The 17,895-nt window shown below is 44.8% G+C and overlaps 1 protein-coding gene across 3 annotated transcripts; it reads left to right on the top strand.

Annotated features, from left to right (window-relative positions):
* The first annotated feature begins 520 nt into the window (after positions 1-520).
* On the top strand, positions 521-16,914 carry GOSR2 (golgi SNAP receptor complex member 2). 3 transcript variants are annotated; one of them, XM_058041827.1, is made up of 6 exons: positions 521-581; positions 2,747-2,811; positions 5,332-5,440; positions 7,450-7,582; positions 10,471-10,611; positions 14,133-16,914. In XM_058041827.1, exons 1-6 carry the CDS (start codon positions 553-555, stop codon positions 14,292-14,294), a joined length of 639 nt encoding a protein of 212 aa, XP_057897810.1. In that variant the 5' UTR covers positions 521-552; the 3' UTR covers positions 14,295-16,914. The 3 variants fall into 3 exon arrangements, with proteins under 3 accessions (XP_057897810.1, XP_057897811.1, XP_057897812.1); XM_058041829.1 differs by lacking the exon at positions 521-581 and adding an exon at positions 1,376-1,398; XM_058041828.1 differs by lacking the exon at positions 10,471-10,611.
* Positions 16,915-17,895: the final 981 nt, after the last annotated feature.

Raw genomic sequence — 17,895 nt, 5'->3', positions numbered from 1 at the left:
TCCCAATTTTGCCCAATCAAGCTTTTATTAGCATGAAATTACACTTGTTGACAAGAACTATTTTCCATTAAACCACAGTGACAAGACAGAGTTATGGTCCTGATTTCAGCTTTTTAATCAATCAGAGTTTCTACCTGTGCCTGTGCCCCGCCCGGTGTCTCCCTGTCCCTCACCGCCCCTCACGATCCCGCCCGGTCCGTCACGGCTCCACCCGGTCCCGCCCGGTCCATCTCGGTCCCTCACGCCCCTCACGGCACCGCCGGTCCCTCACGGCCCCTCACGGCTCCACCCGGTCCCACCCGGTCCCTCCCGTCCCTCACGGCTCCACCCGGTCCCTGCCGCCTCTCCCCGTCCCTCCCGGTCCCTCCCACCCCTCACGGTCCCGCCCCGCGCTCGCCACTCCGGTCCTGCAGCGCCCCCTGGCGGCCCCGCGTGGCGCTGCAGGGGCGGGAGCGCGGCCCGGGAGGAGGCGGAAGTGGAAACGGAAGCAGCGGGAGGCAGCGGGGCCGGAAGTGGCGGGAGGTGACGTGTGCGGAGCGGAGCCGGTGCGGGATGGAGGGGCTGTACCAGCAAACCAACAAGTGAGTGAGGGGTTGGGGTGTGTGAGAGGCTGGGGGGTGTGAGAGGGTGTACCGGCAAACCAATAAGTGCGTGAGGGGCTGTACCAGCACGCCAGCAAGTGCGTGGGGGACTGAGGGGTGTGTGAGGGTTTGAGGGGGGTGTGTGAGGGGCTGTACCAGCAAACCAACAAATGAGTGAGGGACTGAGAGGGGTGTGAGGGCTCGGGGGGTGTGTGAGGGTTTGAGGGGGGGTCTGTGAGGGGCTATTCCAGCAACCCGACAAGTGAGTGAGGGTCTGAGGGATGTGTGCGAGGAATTGAGGGGTGCGTGAGGGCTGTACCAGACATCAACAAGTGCGTGAGGGGCTGAAGGCGGTGTGAGGAGGGCTCTGGGGGGTGTGTGAGGGATTGAGGGTGGTGTGTGGGGGGCTGTACCGGCAAACCAACAAGTGCATGACATACTGAGGAAGATATGAGGGATTGAGGGATGTGTGAGGGCTATGCCAGCAACCGGACAGGTGTGTGAGGGACTGGGGGTTGCGTGAGGGGCTGTACCGGCAAACCAAAGGGTGTGTGAGGGCTGTACCGGCAAACCAGCAAGTGAGTGAGGGATTGAGGAGGGTGTGAGGGCTGTGCCAGGAAACCAACAAGTGAATGAGGGACTGAGGGATGTGTGTGAGGGATTGAGGGGCTGTGTGGCGGCTCGGGGGATGTGTGAGGGATTGAGGGGTGCAGGAGTGATCGAGAGGGGTGCGTGAGGGATTGAGGGGTGTGTGAGGTAATAAAAGGTGTGTGGGGGATTGAGGGGAGTGTGAGGGGCTGTACCAGCAAACCAACAAGTGCGTGAGAGATTGCGGGGTGTGTGACAGATTGAGGGGTGTGAGGGATTGAGAGAAGGATGTGGGGGGATGAGGGCTGTGTGAGGGACTGAGTTGTGTGAGGGCTGTCCCGTCAAACCGGCATTTGTCTGGAGGATCAAGGGCAGACCCACAAACCAAGTGTATGAGGCGCCGGGCTGGGTGTGCGGGATCCCACACCGCCACCCCACAGATCTCAGCGCCCTTTAAAAGCGTTTCCCCATAAAAAAAACCCCATCCCGGTGGGGGCAGAACCGTGTGTGCCACGTCAGCCCCGCGGCTCTGCCGGCCCGGGGCACCGGGAGCGCCGGGAGCGGGGATTGTCGCCCATCGTTACCGGTTTATTTAAAGCACGCTTGTATATAAGGAATTCTCAGCAGGGTTTGAGGGGCTGCAGCTGTTTAAACCGTCCCTGGAGGTGAGGGGGTGGTTGAGGGTAAATCCCACATTTCACATGTCGGTCTGGAGAGGGAGGAGTTGTGTGGGAATTGCAAAATAAGGCAAAAAAAAAAAAATCTCGTGGTTCTGTTGGTAATACTCGTGGAGTAACTCACAGGAAAGGGGCCAAAGGGTGCAGTTAAGCCAATGCTCCAAATTTCTGTGGTAATTTGCATTTTGTGGGGCTCTGTTAAGGGAGGTGGGATGGTAAGAGACTTGAATTGTGTTGAAGCCTCATTTCTCTGTCACTGAACAATGATACAGAGTGACCCTGTAGGGTAGAGCAGGACATCCTGCTGGAGATCTGGAAATGCAGGAATGTCACAGCAGCTGTTATGGATATGGGCATTGGTGGTGTCCTGTTCCCATTTCTGTCCTGCCTCATTTTGTGATCATTGAATGGTTCAGGTTGGAAGTGACCTTAAAGCCCATCTAGTTCCAGAATAATTTAACAACCATCAATGTTTTGTTTTGTTTTCCTATGCCACTGCTTGTCCAGCCACAGTAGTTTTTTCTTATAATTACAAGCTTTTAATTTCAGTTGATGCCTGTGAATTCACACGCTGTGAGACCATGAAAATCATTCCCACTGTCATCTCCAGACCAAGCTGAACAGCTGTTTCTTGTGTTTTTCATAACCTTCCCCTTGATTTCTGTTTTTTAATAAAGTTACTTTGTAGGTGCATACGAGGTGAGAGCACAGCTTGCTTCCTGCTGAGGACCTGGGTTGGTGGTCAGGGCTGGGCTGTCTGCTCTTACACTATTGTTGCTGATTCCTGTGCTCTTCTAAAAAGGGCATTTCAGTAAAAGAAGCTGAAAAGTGAGGTGCTGAGAAATGATTTTGTGTTTGTTAGCTGACTTTTCTGTTCATTTTCTCTTTGTGTCCTGACAGGCAGGTCCATGAGGTCCAGTCTTACATGGGGCACCTGGAGACTTCAGACAAAGAGTCAGTGCACTGTAAGTGATGAGTGGGGTTGATTTAGTTTGCATTTTTAATCTTGTGTGCCTTCTCATTAAATTTACAGTTATTATTGGAACAAATTTAGCTCCTGAGCCACTGTGATCAGCTGCTGAGATACATCACCAATTCAGAAATCATTGAATTGTGTTGCTGTTTAACCTCAATGAGGTGGTTAAGAACAGAAAAGACAGGACAAGAATTTGCTTCCTCTTCCTGTTATAATCCTTTAACTGACAGACTGCTTGCTGTGGATGCTTCTTTAATGTCCTGGTAGAATGGCAGAATTTTGGTGCTGTTAGATTTTGGAGCTCATGGTCAGGGTGTGTGTGCAGCCTTCAGAATGAACAGATCAAAACCCCCACACTGATGCTCTCATGGAGGTTTTTGAACACCTGGAGTTCTTGGTGTGGACAGAGCTGCAGACTGAGAGCATCTCTGGGCTGGTTTGTCAGAAAGCTGAGCCTGCCCTGCTGTGCTGTCATTCCCTCAGCATCCCCCACCTGGCAGCTTTCCCCTAAAGGTGCTCAGTGCAGTTTTGGGGAAAATGCTGTGGTTTTGTGTGCAGGATGCTCCATCAGAGTCAGAACCTGTGGTTCCACCTGCTCATGGGAACTGTGTAGAACCATTGGGTCTGAAATTGCCTCAATAAATTGGACTATAACCCTGTGCTCATAAATGACTTTAATCATGAGATGCTGTGATATGTGTGGCAGGACTTTTTACCCCAGTGCACAACTGGCACATGAATTTTGGACCTGTGTTTGAACTCTTAATTCCTGCATGAGTCACTAATGATGGATTCATCAGAACTTCTGAGGTGAAAGGACACTGCATGGGCTGGAGGCATTTCTGCACATGTTCACTGACTTCTCTTACCTTGAGCACATCTGTGGAACATGACTGGGCTCTAGGAAGGGCTGTGATAAATTTTTCTATCAAAAAATAACAGTTACTAATAGAATTAGTGATTATATTTATTACATATATATTTTTCTTCACCTTTTCCTCTCTTTCCTCTCTTTCCTCCGTTTCCTCCTTTTCCTCCTTCTCCCCTTCTCCTCCTTCTCCTTATAATTATGATATTATACATTATATATTATAATATTATAGACCATATAATAATATATAATATAGTATAATGTAATGTAATGTGATATAATAAAATATAATAATATATAATATAATAATATATAATATAGTATAATGTAATGTAATATAGTGTAATGTAATATAGTATAATGTAATGTAATATAGTGTAATGTAATATAGTATAATGTAATGTAATGTGATATGATATAATACAATGTAATATAATATAATATAATATAATATAATATAATATAATATAATATAATATAATATAATATAATATAATATAATATAATATAATATAATATAATATAATATAATATAACAACATAACATAATATAACATAACACAATATAATATAATGTGTTATATTTTATATATAATATTATATTATATTATTGCATATATTATTTATTATATTTATAGTAATTTATTCCAAAAAATAAAATCACCAATTCTGGTTGTAGTTTTTGTGATGTTCGCACTACTCCTTCTGCAATGCCAGACATCTCAGACTGCTGTTCGCTTGGGGTGATTTTAAAAATCCTGAAAATTAGTATAATTTGCCATTTTGTTTCTTTTACTTGAGGCCATTTCAAGATATAGGATTATGTAATTTCCGTAGTTTACAGTCAGTTCACCAGTTTATGTAGTTAATAAATGAATAAATATATGTATCTATTTCTCTATAAAGTTACTAGTTTGTATTTCAGAATTTATGGAGAACAGGATTATCCATGGCTGAAGAGCAGGAATAGAGAGCAGGAAATCAAACTTTCCAACTTTGAGCACAAATAGTCCCTTCCTAGCTCAGAAAAACGTGCAGTGATGTAGTTTGGTCTGACAAACCAGAGTCTGTCAGCTCTCCTGTGTTGAATTCAGCTGCAGTAAATGATGGGGAGATGGATTAGCACAATTTCATTGATTTGTCTCAGGATGTGAGTCAGTCACTCCCTGGCTGTGTGAGATCCAAAGATGGGCTTGTTTGTGCTCTTTGCTTCTCTGGGTGCTGCTGGGAGTGGTTTTCTGGGCACTCCTGGTGTGTGGAGTACTTGGCAGGTGGTTGATGATGCTTCTCTGTTCTTGTGGCAGCAAACCCTGCTGAGGGAGCAGGAAGGGGCTGCAGGGGGAATGTGTGGGCTTGAAATCCTGATTCTGATGGGGTAAGAGGCTCAGATGGCTGGAACAAGCAGGGGCTTTCCTAGCTGCCTTCTCAGAGGAGGAGGAAACGTGAGAGTGTCAAATTACTGAGCTAAAATAGTTACATTTCATTGTACTTATAGTTCTCAGCTACCTGATTGTTTTCATCCAGTAAAGATTTGAATCTATCAGTTTTTACATATTGCTTTGAATGCTTTTGAGCATTTGCCTTTATCAGATTGCAGTTGTCTAATTCAAGTCAAATCCTGTTTTTATTTCCTTGCAGTGGTAGAGAATGAGATTCAGGCAAGAATAGACAACATATTCAGCAACTTGGAACGTCTGGAAATCCTGTCCAGCAAAGAACCTCCCAACAAGAGGCAGAGTGCCAAACTGTGAGTTCACTGCTTTGCTGTGATTGGGTAGGGTAGTCTTTGTAATTATTTTAATTAAATTTACTGAAGCCCTTTGCTTTTGATTTGTGTGAAGTCTTTATACCTTGCATAACTCATCTCTGTGCTCTGCAGTAGAAAAATTGAGGCACAGAGGAAAAATCACTTTCCTGCATTTTACCCCAGCATCATGAGAATCATTAAAGCTGGAAAAGCCCTCAAAGATCATCAAGTCCAGACTGGTGATGCAGCTGAATTCTGTTCTCAGATGAGCAGAATATGCACTCTGTCCCTTGCTTTTAAAGGCATTTTGGAGGTAGAGAGTCAAATTCCTTCATTTGGTGCCATTTTCCAAGCTGTTGGTGACTGAAATAAAGAGATTTCTAAAGTGAGCAATGGTTTTGGCAGGAGGTTGCACCACAGACATCAGGACTTGCTGTTCTTAATTAATTCTGTGACTCAGTTATTAATGTTCAGTCCAAAAAGGTCCTTATAGATAGTAAGGGTGGATTTCATGTCACCTGTATCAAAGAGAGGCCAGTATCTGAAATAGTCATGGATTTCTTTGTAGAATCCTGGAATGGTTTGGGTTGGAAGGGACCTTAAAGATAATTTCCAACCCCTGCCATGGGCAAGGACACCTTCCACTAGAGCATGATAGTCTGGTCATCATTAAAATTTACCAATCAAACATTAAATTTTATCAATCATTTAATCAGGGCCAGTGGAGTTCTGGAGATGATTTGTTTCAGCCCAGTGGAGATATCTGAGGTGTTTCCTGTATTACCCACTGACTTTTGAGCACCTTTTAATAAAACCTCAAACTTCAGAACATGATGCTAATTAAGGAAACTGGAATAAAACCTCAGACTTCAGAACATGATGCTAATTAAGGAAACTGGAAAGCATCATCTTTTATATGAAAGGGGAGGGTCATAAAATAGAACCTGTACAAATCCTGCCATCTTCCCAAATCTGTGTTAAATGAGAAATGGATACAGTTCTATAACACCTGAAGAGACAATCCATGGGATAGGATGTCCAAGACAGCTCAGGAGTTCTGTTTCACATTCTGTCATTAGCCTGGAGCCTAAATAATTGATTAAAATGAATAATCACCTGTGCAGTAATCACCTGTGTAGTAGAAAAATGAGACAGGGAGGATGTAGGTGTGGAATTTCAGCCTAGCATTGGATGTCCTGCATCTTGTAGAGAAGCAGAACCCACCATTCCTTGTTATTCATTGCTGTTAATTTACAGTGCTCCTTTCCTGGTACAAAAAGCACCAGAAAAGCAGAATCTTCAGAAAAGCAGATTGCCAGCTGGGGGCTACGTACAAATCACAAAACAGGGAGGAACTGCTGTGGAATGTGCTTTGAGCTGTTTGATTTTCCAGCATCAGTCTCATTGCATGGTTATGACAATGGGAAGATGCCAGCAGCTCACATCAGACAAAGAACTTAATGTTACAACTTATTTTAAAAGTTCTTTGACCACACAAAGTAAAAGCACATTGACAGTAGCTCTATCCAACCACTATAAGCACATATACCTGTGGTTAAAACAATGCCTGCTTATTTAGAATACAATACCTGTGTGTAAGCCTTAAAACACAATGAACAGAGCTCCATTATTAAGCTTAAAACTTCCTAATATATCACTAGATAAATTTTTCTGTGAGTTTTGTGACACTGCTTTGTTTTGGGATGTATTTGCCAGATTTAGGCATTTTTAATGCCATAAATCCCAGATTTGGTCAGGATTCTGTCACACCTGCAGCTCCATGGTGTGGCAGGCAGTGCAAGCTTAGGGAGTTATTCTAGACAAGCATTAATACACAGATCATTGTTCTATTTGTCCTTACTTTTCTACTTCTTACACAATTTTTCTGCTGACCAATCTCATGGCTACTGCTTAGCTCTAATCACAATTCTGCTGTATCTGAGGCCTGCCTCTTGCAGCTTTCCCAAACCCCTCTGATTTTCTGTTTTTGTGCTGCTGCTCCTTTGCAGGCGAGTGGACCAGCTGAAATACGACGTGCAGCACCTGCAGACAGCCCTGAGGAACTTCCAGCACCGCCGGTACCTGCGGGAGCAGCAGGAGAGGCAGCGGGAGGAGCTGCTGGCCCGCACCTTCACCACCAACGTAAATAAATATCCCTGCTGGGGCTCTCGGTGCTCCAGCAGCTCAAATCCAGCAGGGGGAGGCAGGGAGATTGTAAACAGCATTGTTGGGAGCTGCTGGGAGTGTGAGTGAAGGCAGAGAGGAATCAAAATATGTGGGGAGCTCTTGTGAGGAAAAGCTGGCGTCTTAAGGTAACAGGAAGAGGCTCCAGAAGCTGCTGCTCCTCTTTTATCCAGTGCAATCCACCTGCAGTTGTAAAAGGGTCAGTGAGGTAGGTACCAAAGTGTACAGGATTTGTGTCAAATGTCTGCCAGATCCTGAGATCTGTGAAAAGCCTCCCTCCAGCAGGGGGGAGGCAGGAAGTTTGTAAACAGGAATGTTGGAGGCTGCTGGTAGTGTGGGTAAAGGTGGAAGGAATCAAAATATGTGGGGAGCTCTTGTGAGCAAAAGCTGGGCTCTTAAGGTAACAGGGAAAGGCTCCAGAAGCTGCTGCTCCTGTTTTATCCAGTACAGTTCCACCTGGATTTACATAGAAATTGTAGAAAAGCTGGGCTCATAAGGTAAAAGAAAAATGCTCCAGAAGCTGCTGCTCCTGTTTTATCCAGTGCAATCCACCTGCAGTTGTGAAAGGGTCAGTGAGGTAGGTACCAAAGTGTACAGGATTTGTGTCAGATGTCTGCCAGATCCTGAGATCTGTGAAAAGCCTCCCTCCAGCAGGGAGGAGGCAGGGAGTGTGTAAACAGCATTGTTGGAAGCTGCTGGGAGTGTGAGTAAAGGAGGAGAGGAATCAAAATATGTGGGGAGCTCTCATGAGGAAAATCTGGGTTCTTAAGGTAACAGGAAAAGGCTCCAGAAGCTGCTGCTCCTGTTTTATCCCGTGCAATCCACCTGGATTTACGTAGCAGGTAAAAGGGTCAGTGAGGTAGGTGCCAAAGTGTGCATTTCACTTGGATTTGTGTCAAATGTTTGCCAGATTCTAAAATCTGTGAAAAGCCTGGGTGTTACACACCCTGCTGGCAGCAGGTGTCAGCAAACTTCAGTGTAGCCAAACACAAATCACACAGCTGGGACAAAGCACTTTTGCCTAGAAATGAGTCAAAAGTTGGTAATAACATCAATGTGGTCCAGCTGTTATTGTTAGTTCCTCCTTTGGGAAGTCCCCTCAGTGCAAATTGCTGGGGGAATTTTGCTCTCAATAATGTAGGCTTGCTTTCAGATTTCACTTTTCTGCCACTGAAAAGTTAGTCTTGGCTTTTATTGTTTGGTTTCTAAATTCTGTTTATTTGTTTTTATTTTGGATTTTGTTTTGTTTTTTTAATGCTATTTTTACATTTTTGTTTGATTTCCCTCTTTATTTCCCTTCTTTTTTAAAGGCATCTCATGTAACATTTTGTCAATCATTGTCAGGACAAGAGAGAAACCATGTGAGCAATCCTAATTAACTGAGATTTGGGCATTTCGATGCATTTCTCAAAGCCTGCCATAAAGATAATGTCTGGTATTTTGTTGGCTATTTCAAAATTGTAAACAAGGCTTGAAGGAAACACTGCAGTTTGTGGTTTTAAATATTGTGGTGTTTCTCTGCATGTAGGGACAAGTTTTCCTACAGGAAAATTTGCTGTTCAGTACCAAAAAGTTCACAAACAACAGGCTTACAGATATAAAATATAGAGCAGATGGGTTATTTTCTCCTTCAGATATTGAAAGGTATAGTAGATGAAAAAAAATACACAATTGCTTTGTATTTCTTTTTAGCTTGCTACAAAAATGTGGCTCTAAAATGATTCTTTAATAGGGAAATGATGATTTATTTATCAGTTATCAGTCTCTCTTGGTTACATTTTTCCACAGTTCCTATTCATATACTCCCCTATTCTATCAGAGATGTCACCTGAGTGTGTGAGAAAAATCACTGGAATATCCAGAACAGCTTTTGGAACACAGATGTAACAGTTTGCTTAATTCAAGAGTTTGCTTAATTCAAAAGTTAAAAATTGTATTTATCTTTAAAGCCTTTCCTTGTACCTGGAGAAAATCACAAGCAGCAAAACAGAGCTTTGGTGCCATCCCATGCCTTTGTGGGGCGTCACAAATCTACTTCTCTATTTTTATTGCTGCCCTTATAGTGGATAAAAAAAACTTGCACGGAAATGAAATCTGCTGGTTTGAAGGTTGTTAAATATCTGGAATAAGAGCCATTCACATAGAAATCCAAGTGCTTCTGCTCAGACAATTGACATGACTGTGAATTCTGCCTTTGGCTGGTTCTTGTTCTGAGGCCATCCCTGCCCTCCTGTGCAGTCCAGATTAGAGTTTTACCCTGTCATTTCCATTTCAAGATTTCCAGTTCCTACATGAGTGAATGCATCTTTTCTGGAAAAAAAACATGAAAAATACTAATTTTTAATATATATTTTTTAAATAGGGCCCTGGGTGATGAGTGAGCCAGAGCTCAGGGAACCAAGCCCATGTCTGTTTGCCCTCACTGCCAAAAATTTGTTTAGAATGTCATCTCCAAACATTTTTTCATTTTTGTTGCTCAGAAATGTGATGTGAAATGTTCCACAAGTCTTTCACTTGCAGTGATCAATGACTAAACACCTTCTTGGTGTTTAACACCTCCTGTTCTCTCCTGCAGTACCCTTTCCTACTAAAATTATAAAAATACTCTGCTTTTGCTCTTTTTATCCTTGAGATCTCATCACAGTTGAGCAGCTGCTCAGCTTTGCCTTTTGACTTCCTCCCTATCTTCTCTAAATGACTTTTTTCACTCAAATATCAATGTTGTATTTAAAAATCATTATTAAAAAAATAATGCAAGCACAATCCTGGCAGTCCTGTTGGGTTCTGGCTGTGTGCTTTTTGTGTTTCTGAGCGAGCAGGTAACCGAGTCCCTGCTTTCCCCACAGGACTCTGACACCACCATCCCGATCGACGAAACCTTGCAGTTTAATGAATCCCTGCAGAGTGCCCACCGAGGCATGGATGAGCTTATTGGCAGTGGCACCAACATCCTGGCTGGGCTGAGGGACCAGAGAGTCACTTTAAAGGTGGGGGCATCATTTTTTACCACAAAAACCCCACATTTTTCTGTCTTCATGCTGATCAAGCTAAGTAAAATCAATATATGTGTTGTTTCAGTACATTGCTCCGAGCTGAGGATGCTGGAAAGGCCCAAATTTCATTGAAACAACTTGAAATCTTTACATTTTACCATCCTGTTAGGAATAGCTTTAAGATCTCTTGGGGCTGGCTGGTCTTCACCTGCAGGGCAGCATCTGGAGTGCTGAATGTTTATTTTTTTGGTTGATTGTTGTTTGTTTGTTCAGGTTCTGGAGGGTCAGAAAGTGGCTGGCAGGGAGATGCTGGTTCAGATTAACATCACTCAGAGCAGCCACAAAGCTGATGTAGAGCACCTGTGATTAAGATTAGTAATAAAGATAATGCACCTCAACAATGCCTCCTTCCCTGCTGAAAACAGCTGCATTTCTGCAGGTCTCTTCATAGCAAATATTTGCCTTTTATTTTACAGACTGTTCAAAGTGATGGTCAATTCTGAGTGAAAACCTCAAGGATACAAAAAACTTTTTAATAAGAAGTGTTTGGGGAGAAACTGGACTTGAGAAAAATGCAGGGAAATGCCTGTTGTGTTCATCTTCTGATGGGGATAAATGCTGTTCTCAGTTTTATTTTGGGATGTATTTGCCAGATTTAGGCATTTTTAATGCCATAAATGCCAGATTTAGGTATTTTTAATGTCATAAATGGCAGATTTAGGTATTTTTAATGTCATGAATCCCAGGTTTGATCAGGTCTGTCACACCTGCAGCTCCATGGTGTGACCAGTGCAAGCCTGGTCTGCAGCTGGGGAGCTGAGCTGGGTTCCAGGCTGCCTGGTGTTCTCTGAGCCCTGCACAGAACCAGCACAGCTCCAAACTGGGGCTGCAGCTCCTCCTCTGCTCCCTACTCTGGTGTGACCAAGCCCTGCACCCACAGATCTTACACAGAGCTATTAAAGCTGAGTTTGAAGCTGAGTTCTTTCCAAGATGAATTTTAGCTTCTGGTTCAGGTCACTTGTTCACTGACCTGGTGAGTATGGATTTGTTTTAAGACAAGGTTCATTACTAGAAAAACCTTGAAGAAAACTCAGTGTTCATTGCAGAGGAATGGTGCTGCTGAGCAGTCTGGCCACAGGAGTGGTAGGGAGAGGGAGAGGTTCTGCTGCCAGCTCATTAGGAAAAGGCTGGAAGGACTCATATTAGTGCCTGGAGAAGATTTGGGTTGTGAATGCTTTTTGGAAAGAGCACTTTCCTTGAAGTTCCTGCATCTCTGAGAGGATTGTAGACATTTGTCCACCCTGTTGAGCACTGGGCTGCTGCACACAGGGAATTGGAGTTGATTCTCCAAGCTGGGAAATCACTGATCCAAGTTAATCTCTTGTGAGGGACTGGGTGAAGCACATGGATTCTGGAGGGTTCCTGAGAAGAAGGTGCATCCCACCACAGGAGAGCTCCCAGGTGCCATAGAGGAGCCCTGGTGCCCTGCAGGGATGGGGAAATGCTGTTTCTTGTGGCCTCCTGGCTCTCCTCCAGCCTTTTCTCTGGGCAGGGAATTGCTGGGTGTCTGTCCCTGGCTGCTGGCACACACAGGCTGTGCTTTCAGGGCCATCACATTCCTGAGTGTTCTCCCTTGCAGGTGAGGAAATGTTTGTTCATGTTCCTTTTCCCCTTAACTCAGCTTTTCTTGCACTGACACAGATTTTGTTGCCTGAGAACATCTGGCAGAGCAGCTGGTGTAGAGACAGCTTGCAAAGAGAAATGGGTTAATGTGGAATCATGGAACATCCCATGTTGGAAGGACTTCCTAAGGATGATCCAGTCCAACTCCTGGCCCTGCAGACACCCCAACAATCCCACCCTGTGCATCCCTGGGAGTGTTGTCCAAATGCTCCTGGAGCTCTGGTAGCCACTGCAGGAAGATTCTTTTCCTGACATCCAACTCAACCCTCCCCATGCCCAGCTCCAGCCATTCCCTGGCTCCTGTCCCTGCCAGAGCAGAGATTGGAGCTGCAGCCCCACTGAGCTCTGCCCTCAGCTGCTCCTCCTATGACTCCTCCAAACCTTTCCCCACCCTCATGTCCCTCCTTTGCACACTAATAGCCTTATTCTCTGTAACTTTGTGTATATTTGATATAAATAGACAGGTATGGAATGAATTTTCCTAGCTTGTCCCTTTAACTGATTCAGTTGTGTAAATCCACTGTTCCATGACTGCAAGAATTGAAGAGTTTTCCCTTTCTGTTGTTTTGCTTTCATTTTAAAGTTTCATATTTGGTTTTTTATTATCCAGCAAGGTTTGGTTTTGTTCTGAAGAGGGTTAATAGGAGCTGTGGGAACTGGAGAAAACTGATTATGTGGGACTAGCAGAGACACAGCCTGACTTCAGTGAAGGGCCTGAACTGCCTGGAACACAAGGCACTGCTGATGTAGTTTGGCATTGCAAATCTGTGTTTTATGCACTGAGAAACTTCTGCATGTGGGTCTACTCTTACTCCTCCTGAAGGAGTGCATTTTTCTGAGCCACTTTTTATCTTGTCTCTGTCTAGACAGATTGTTTTGTGTCTTTAACCACATTCCTGTTCATGTGTATGCATTAATTAGTCCATACACCCAGTTGTTTTCTGTGGTGTTTGTGAGATCCCCAGGATGAGGTGAGAGATCTGACTCCAAGTTCTCAGAAGGCTGATTTATTATTTTATGATATTATATTAAAGAATGTTATACAAAAACTATATTAAAGAAAGCGAAAGGATACAGAGAGAAGACTTAACAAAAATTAATAATTAAACCTGTGACTCCTCAGAGCCTCAACACAGCTGGACCATGAGTGGTCATTAAATTAAAACAATTCACATGCTGGGTAAACAATCTCCAAATCACATTGCAAAGCAGCAAAACAGGGAGAAGCTGAAGCTTCCCAGGAGAAGAAATCCTGGCAAAGGGATTTTTCAGAAAATATCACAGTGACAGTTTCCAAGGTCCCATGGCCACCTCCTGTGGAATGGTGGGGATGGTTGGCTGAGAGAAGTTCAAACCCATCTGTGATGGTGTTCACAGAGGTCCCAGGATGAGGGAAGAGATGAGAATGTTGACTCCATGTTTCAGAAGGTTTGTTTATTATTTTATGATCTATATTATATTAAAACTATACTAAAAGAATAGAAGAAAGGATTTAATCAGAAAGCTGGCTAAGAATAGAATAAAAAAGAATTATAACAAAGAATTGTGGCTCTGAGCCAGCTGACTATGATTGGCCATTAATTAGCAACAACCACATGAGGCCAATCCCAGATGCACCTGTTGCATCCCACAGCAGCAGATAATCATTGTTTACATTTTGTTCCTGAGGCCTCTCAGCTTCTCAGGAGAAAAAATCCTAAGGAAAGAATTTTTCATAAAACACGTCTGTGACACCCATCACTCACCCCCCATGAAGAAACACTCTTGCACTGTGGAACAAGAAGCCTCAGAGCACGAGGGTGATTGTGTCTTTGCTGTTTTGTTGTCCTCAGGGCACCCACAAGAAGATCCTGGACGTTGCCAACATGCTGGGGCTGTCCAACACGGTGATGCGGCTGATTGAGAAGCGCGCCTTCCAGGACAAGTTCCTCATGCTGGGGGGCATGGCTGTCACCTGCCTCATCATGTTCCTTGTGGTGCAGTACCTGACATGAGCTGCTGGCCTCCTGCAAGAGGACTGACTGCCTCCAGAACTGAATTTCCTCTGGGTGCTGCTTTGGATGAGCCCTTCCCGTGGACTTCAGAGTTTACAAAATCCTGCTGGGACAGCATCACGTGGAAGGCAGGTTGGGAAATGGATGTGTCAGGAAATGGGACACTGTGCTTGAGAATGGCCCTGTGAAAATAACCCCTGGCCTTTACTGCTCTCCCCTCAAGCCTGCAGGTTAATAGGAAGCAGAAGTGAACGTTGTGCCCAGCTGTAGCAAGGCAGGAATGTCCCTTTGGGCACACAGGGATGGGAGGATGCAGAGGCACAGCCTAGGATGCAGCCAGACTTTCTGACCTGACCCCCTGCATTTTGCAGTGCAAGAATAGCACAGAGAATTTCACAGTGTTCATGGGCCTGAGTGTGCAAAAAGAGCTGGGAAGTAAAGGGCTCCCATCTGCTTGGAGGAGGAGGAGGATGTGTGGGGAAGTCTTAAAACACGGTTATAACCTCAGTTAACTTCACACACAGTATTGCCCAGCACACATCTCTCTGGTTTAGGCTGAAATGCTGCTCTGCTCCTCTGAGGGATGTGTTGGTGCCTCTCTCTGCCCTGCTGCTTCCCAGGGGATGCTGAGTGCCCCTCCTGCTCCCTCCTGCTTCCACTGGGATGCACATCAGGCCTGTGGCATCTGCCTGGGCCTCTTGCCAAATGCAGCCTCCAAAACTGAGATTGTTAATGCTGGAGCACAGAGCTTTGGGGAGCTGTGTTCATTTCCTGAGGTGCTGGTTGGGTTTGGGGCTCTGGAGCTGGAACTTCTGAGTGGATGGAGCAGGTGAGTCCCCCTGTACTCCCTGGAGGTGTGGGATTGTTCAGAGCTGGAACAGGTTCTGCACACCAGAGGGATGGTGGGATCAGCACAGCAGGCCCTGGCACTGAACATCAGCCCTGTCAGGGGAGTTTCTTCAAGTCTGTGCCTTGGGATGGAGAATCCCCACCTTGGCAAGGGCATTCCTGTGCTGCCCTTTGCCCCTGTGGAGTTCCTGTGAGGGACACTCAGCTGTGTCACCTCCTGGGGGTGGTGCTGGCTCACACTCATCCCTTTGGGGTCATTCCCTGTCCCAGTGAAACACTGGAGCTGTGAGATCCTGGCACTGCTTCCCCTGCAGCCTGGGGGTGTCTGGTGGAGGTGGCATTTTGGGATCATCCATTTCAATCACCCTGCAGATCCATTCTCATCCCCACGTGTGACAATTCTGGAACATTCCCTGGTGTCTGACAGTGGCACAGATGGGTCGTACATAGATGGTGCTGGCAATTCCTCCCCTCTTTCCTGTCTGGAATGGTTGTGGGTCTCTGGATTAATAACTAATCACAAGCTCTACATTCTGCTGACTGCACTGAGCTTTGCTTTTATTATGTGTTGCAAACTGGGAGAAAGGGTTTCAATAACTGAAAAAAATGTTAGAATTAATTTTAGGGACTGTGGGCCATGGGATAGGGCCATGCTGGTGAGCAGAGCTGGAGTGACCAGTGGCCCCTGTTATGGGCTTCTCCATGTGTTTGATACTTTTCTGCTATTCCTCCAAGTGTTTCCTGCTCTTGGAGTTCCCCATCTGTGCAGGTTTTCCAAGGAAATAAAGCAAGCATGGAGCTGGTTTTCATTTGAGCCCAAGGAATTAAAAGGAAAAGAGGGAATCTGCAGTGATGGAGCATCTGCCTGGTTGTGTAACAGAAATCATAAATCCAAATTTGTGTGAAATTTATTTTGGATATGAAATCTGATGGATTCAGCCCTTGAGAGGGCAGCTGAGCACTTGCAGGGGGTCCCTGGCAAATCTCAGTTCTGATGAACTGATGCAGCTCCACTGGATTTTCGTGTTGGGGTTTAAGGCTGTCACTGTTTGAAGTTTCAGGGTTTGTCTTACACCAAGGTGGGACTCTGGCCAATCTCTCTCCTTTTGGGCTGTGGTAGGAGCCATAAGATACTTGGAACTGGATTTTTCTTCTGTTTCTGAGCCTAGCTTGCCATTTTAATAGATATTTTCCTGTTGATTTATTTTGCCTCTGGACTCCCCTTGTCCCTGCACAGATTTCCCCTTGGTGAGCCAAGCGTCCTTGCTACCCATGACATCCAAAGGTGACACTTGAGGCTTGAAGGAACCACCTGGGGAGCTGCATTTGGGGACATGTGACATCAGAAATGTCCAAAATGATTTCCAGGGCATCTCAGGTGGTTGTGTGAAACCCAAAAACCCCATGGCAGTGGGACAGGGGTGGTTCCTTCAAGCCCCACACCTCCCCTTTGGCTGCAGTGGGAATGAGCTGGAGCCCTGCTGGGAGTGTGGTCCCTGCCAAAGGAAAGGAGCTGGAGCTGCAGCCCTGGAGGCTTTGCTGCTGCAGCTTGGTGGTGTTTCCTTCCTCAGCAAACACCTCACTCACTTCTGCTTCCAATCTGTGGCACGAGGTCCAGCTCTGGGGTGAGCTGGTCTCAGGAGGGGACTGTGGGAATTCACTTGCCTCTGGAATAACACTTTTTATTTTACCAGTATTTTATACATAAAGGAACGAGGGTGGGACGTGATTCATGTGATGTTCTGTGAATAAAGATTTTTTTCAACCAAAATGAAGGGATTTTTTTTTTTTACCTTAACCAACATATTGGGGCCAAAATAAACAAGCAGGTTCACTGAATCTTGGTTCACTGTGGATATGGAAGGGGGCCATGGGGGTGCTGTGGGGGGCTCCCCTTTGGGTCAGTAGGAAATGGCCCCACTGCACTGGGGCTGGAAGGAGCAGGAGCCTGTGCTGGGTGTGAAAAAGGCAATCACTTGTTTTTTAAAACTTTAGAAGTTTAATAGTAATAAAATGGTTATAAAAATAGTAATACAATTAGAGGGACAATCATTTAGACAATTTGAATTAGGACAATATGAGACAATAGAAACAAAGAGTTAGGGACAGTCCAGGTACCTGTTTTTGGGCAAAATAAGCCCAAAAAAGAACCCATGTTAAAAGAGGATTAACCCTTAAAAGCAACAGCCTGTTACACATTCATACAGCTCATACATGATGCATAAATTCCATTCAAACACAGGATTCTGTCTGGTCAGTGTCAACTTCTTCCTCTGAAACCTAACAAGAAGTTTTCTGATAAGAGAGCAATAAATTCTTTTTCTCTGAAAGATTCAGGTGTCCTGTGGCTGCTATCTTGCTGTGAGTCCTTTCTTTAAAAAAAGTATCCTACACAGCACCGTTTCTATTTTAACATTTTTTTATAACCTAAAACTATATTTAACCCACTATTAAGAGAATTAATACAGCATCACTTTCTAGCACAACACATATAATATTCACTTTTATATTTGTGAAAAGCCAATCATAAAATACCCATTTTTCACACTGGGCCTCACTGGTCAGACTGGGGGAATGTTCCAGGTGGGACAGCCCCAGAGCTGGTGGTGAAAGGGAGCTGGAAATGGGTGGGTGATGTCCTTTCTACCTGCAGTGATGTGGTGAATGGGGTTCTAATTAGGGGAAGTGAAGGAAGAGCCTGGAGAGCAAAATATATCTGTTGATAAAGAGATTGTGGATTTAAAATGTGAGA

The sequence above is a fragment of the Melospiza georgiana genome, chromosome 28 (assembly GCF_028018845.1).
Source record: "Melospiza georgiana isolate bMelGeo1 chromosome 28, bMelGeo1.pri, whole genome shotgun sequence".
Lineage (NCBI taxonomy): Eukaryota > Metazoa > Chordata > Aves > Passeriformes > Passerellidae > Melospiza > Melospiza georgiana.
Note: the sequence above shows the minus strand (reverse complement) of the source record. Positions and strands in the feature narration are given on the sequence as shown.

What these genes read in the sequence shown, in the direction of transcription:
- GOSR2 (XM_058041827.1), top strand. Translation starts at nt 553, where the DNA reads ATGGAGGGGCTGTACCAGCAAACCAACAA. An exon ending in CTGTACCAGCAAACCAACAA is followed by an intron (nt 582 to 2,746) that starts GTGAGTGAGGGG and finishes GTGTCCTGACAG; the next exon opens with GCAGGTCCATGAGGTCCAGT. An exon ending in AAGAGGCAGAGTGCCAAACT is followed by an intron (nt 5,441 to 7,449) that starts GTGAGTTCACTG and finishes GCTCCTTTGCAG; the next exon opens with GCGAGTGGACCAGCTGAAAT.